The sequence below is a fragment of the Cyprinodon variegatus genome, unplaced genomic scaffold, assembly GCF_000732505.1.
Source record: "Cyprinodon variegatus isolate N-32 unplaced genomic scaffold, C_variegatus-1.0 Scaffold691, whole genome shotgun sequence".
In the NCBI taxonomy this organism is placed as follows: domain Eukaryota; kingdom Metazoa; phylum Chordata; class Actinopteri; order Cyprinodontiformes; family Cyprinodontidae; genus Cyprinodon; species Cyprinodon variegatus.
The window spans coordinates 562,634-564,567 of NW_015151144.1; the positions used below are offsets into that span (position 1 = coordinate 562,634).

At 41.3% G+C, this 1,934-nt stretch overlaps 1 gene segment (V, D, J or C); it reads left to right on the forward strand.

Moving 5' to 3' along the window:
• The first annotated feature begins 1,018 nt into the window (after positions 1 to 1,018).
• LOC107097397 lies at positions 1,019 to 1,576 on the forward strand. The segment is given in 2 exon segments: positions 1,019 to 1,080; positions 1,168 to 1,576. Coding segments are annotated over 2 exon segments (363 nt in total).
• The last annotated feature ends 358 nt before the right edge of the window (positions 1,577 to 1,934 follow it).

The following is a 1,934-nucleotide window of genomic DNA, read 5'->3' on the forward strand; positions in this document are numbered from 1 at the left end:
AATCAATCAATCAATCAATAATAATGATAATGATAATAATAATAGTAATAATAATAATATTATCAATGCTTTATAGAATTATTATTGGTATTTATTGTTACTATTAGTTTTATCATTCTTATTCAATAAACTGTCAGCCCCATACCAGGATCCCATAAGTCTAAATTTTTTCTAAGTGTCAGCGCCATACCAGGGTTAAGAAAGTAGGAAAATTTATTGCAAAAAAAAAAAATCATCCCACAGAGCTGGGACCATTTTAGCCCAGCTCAGGGTGTAAGTCTAGATGTTTAGGGGTTAATTTCCCCTTGTAGATGCTTATTTCTATAGGTTGGTTCCATGGGGGCTCTCTCATCCTCCTATTAGCTCAGATTGAGCCCCTGCTGGGTAAGAAATCTGGCTTTTTCCCGGGCTCCCCAGGAGGCTGTGAGAGAGCTAGAATTTTTCTAATTATTGCCGTGGCATGGATAGGAATTAGGGTTAAAGGCCTAGCTGTATCAGCCACTGGAGGCAGAGAAGAGACCCAAACAGCATTAAACACCCGGGACCCTGGTACAGCGTTGGACTTTAGTTTCTAAGTGTATAATCCATATCAGGGGTCCGAGAGCCTGCTGTTTCGCACTGCTTGGTTTAGTCCGTGGGGGGGTGCTTAAGAGTTGCTGGAGGTGCAGGTTCCTGGAGGAGACAAAGGGTTTTTTATTTGCCAGGATGAGAGTTGGTGGTTTTCCCCTGGATGTGATTGATGATGCAGAGTGGAGGAGCTGGGAAGCGGTGGGGCCGATGGTGAGGCTTCTTATTAGTTTGACTAAAACTGAAATAATTATGATTACCAAAAAAAGTATGATCTGAAATTGCTGCCTTTCATAAAAATATGAAAAATCCCACTATGAAACAAAACTGTATGAGCTGTGCTTACCTCATAAGCCCGAGTTTGAACTCCTCCCTGAAAGGTGGAGTCAATGCAAAACTTTATAATTGACTTCTTATTTGTGTGAATGTGACAATCAGTCAGAGAGCAGAAATCACACTGAAACACAATGGACTACAGATCTGGACTGCTGTTTTCTATGATCTGCTTTACCGGTAAGAAAGTGGTGACAGAGTTTCTATTTTTCTTTGTCAATCAGATAACTGAAAATATAAATATTTATTACTTTGTTTGCTTTACAGGCATTTACTGTCAGACTCTGAGAGAATCTGAACCAGTGGTTAAAAGACCAGGAGAGTCTCACAAACTGACCTGTACAGCCTCTAGATTCACATTCAGCAGCTACTGGATGGCCTGGATTAGACAGGCTCCTGGGAAGGGACTGGAATGGCTAGCTTATATCAGTAGTGGTGGTGGTGGTAGCACCTATTATTCTCAGTCAGTCCAAGGCAGGTTCACCATCTCCAGAGACAACAGCAAAAAGCAGCTGTATCTGCAGATAAACAGCCTGAGAACAGAAGATTCTGCTGTTTATTATTGTGCTCGAGAGGCACAGTGACTGGAGTCAGTTCAGCAGCTGTACAAAAACCTCAAACTGATCCGTTGTTCAGAATTTTACCTTTTTTATATGAGAACTAATTTCACTAAATATTTTCCCAATCTCAAGTCAGTTCAGCAGCTGTACAAAAACCTCAGCTTCCTTCAAATGTATGTGAGAGGAGCAGGGGCGTCTCTAGGCTTAAGAGACAAGGGTGGCTCAGCCCCTAGAAGATAATGCGCGCGCCGAATTTTTTCAGTGCACCTGCTAAGGCGTTGTCTAAGACAAGGGTGTAACTTTGTGTTGAAAGTTGGTGGGGACGGCTCATAAGGAAAGGGAGCTACCTGCGCGACGCCTTTTTTTTTTTTTGTTGGAAAGGATAAAGCCAAAAAAATGCGAATAACATTTATGAATTTAATGCTTACAGTGGAAAACATAACTGTTACAATATTCACTTACAGGTGCTGGTCA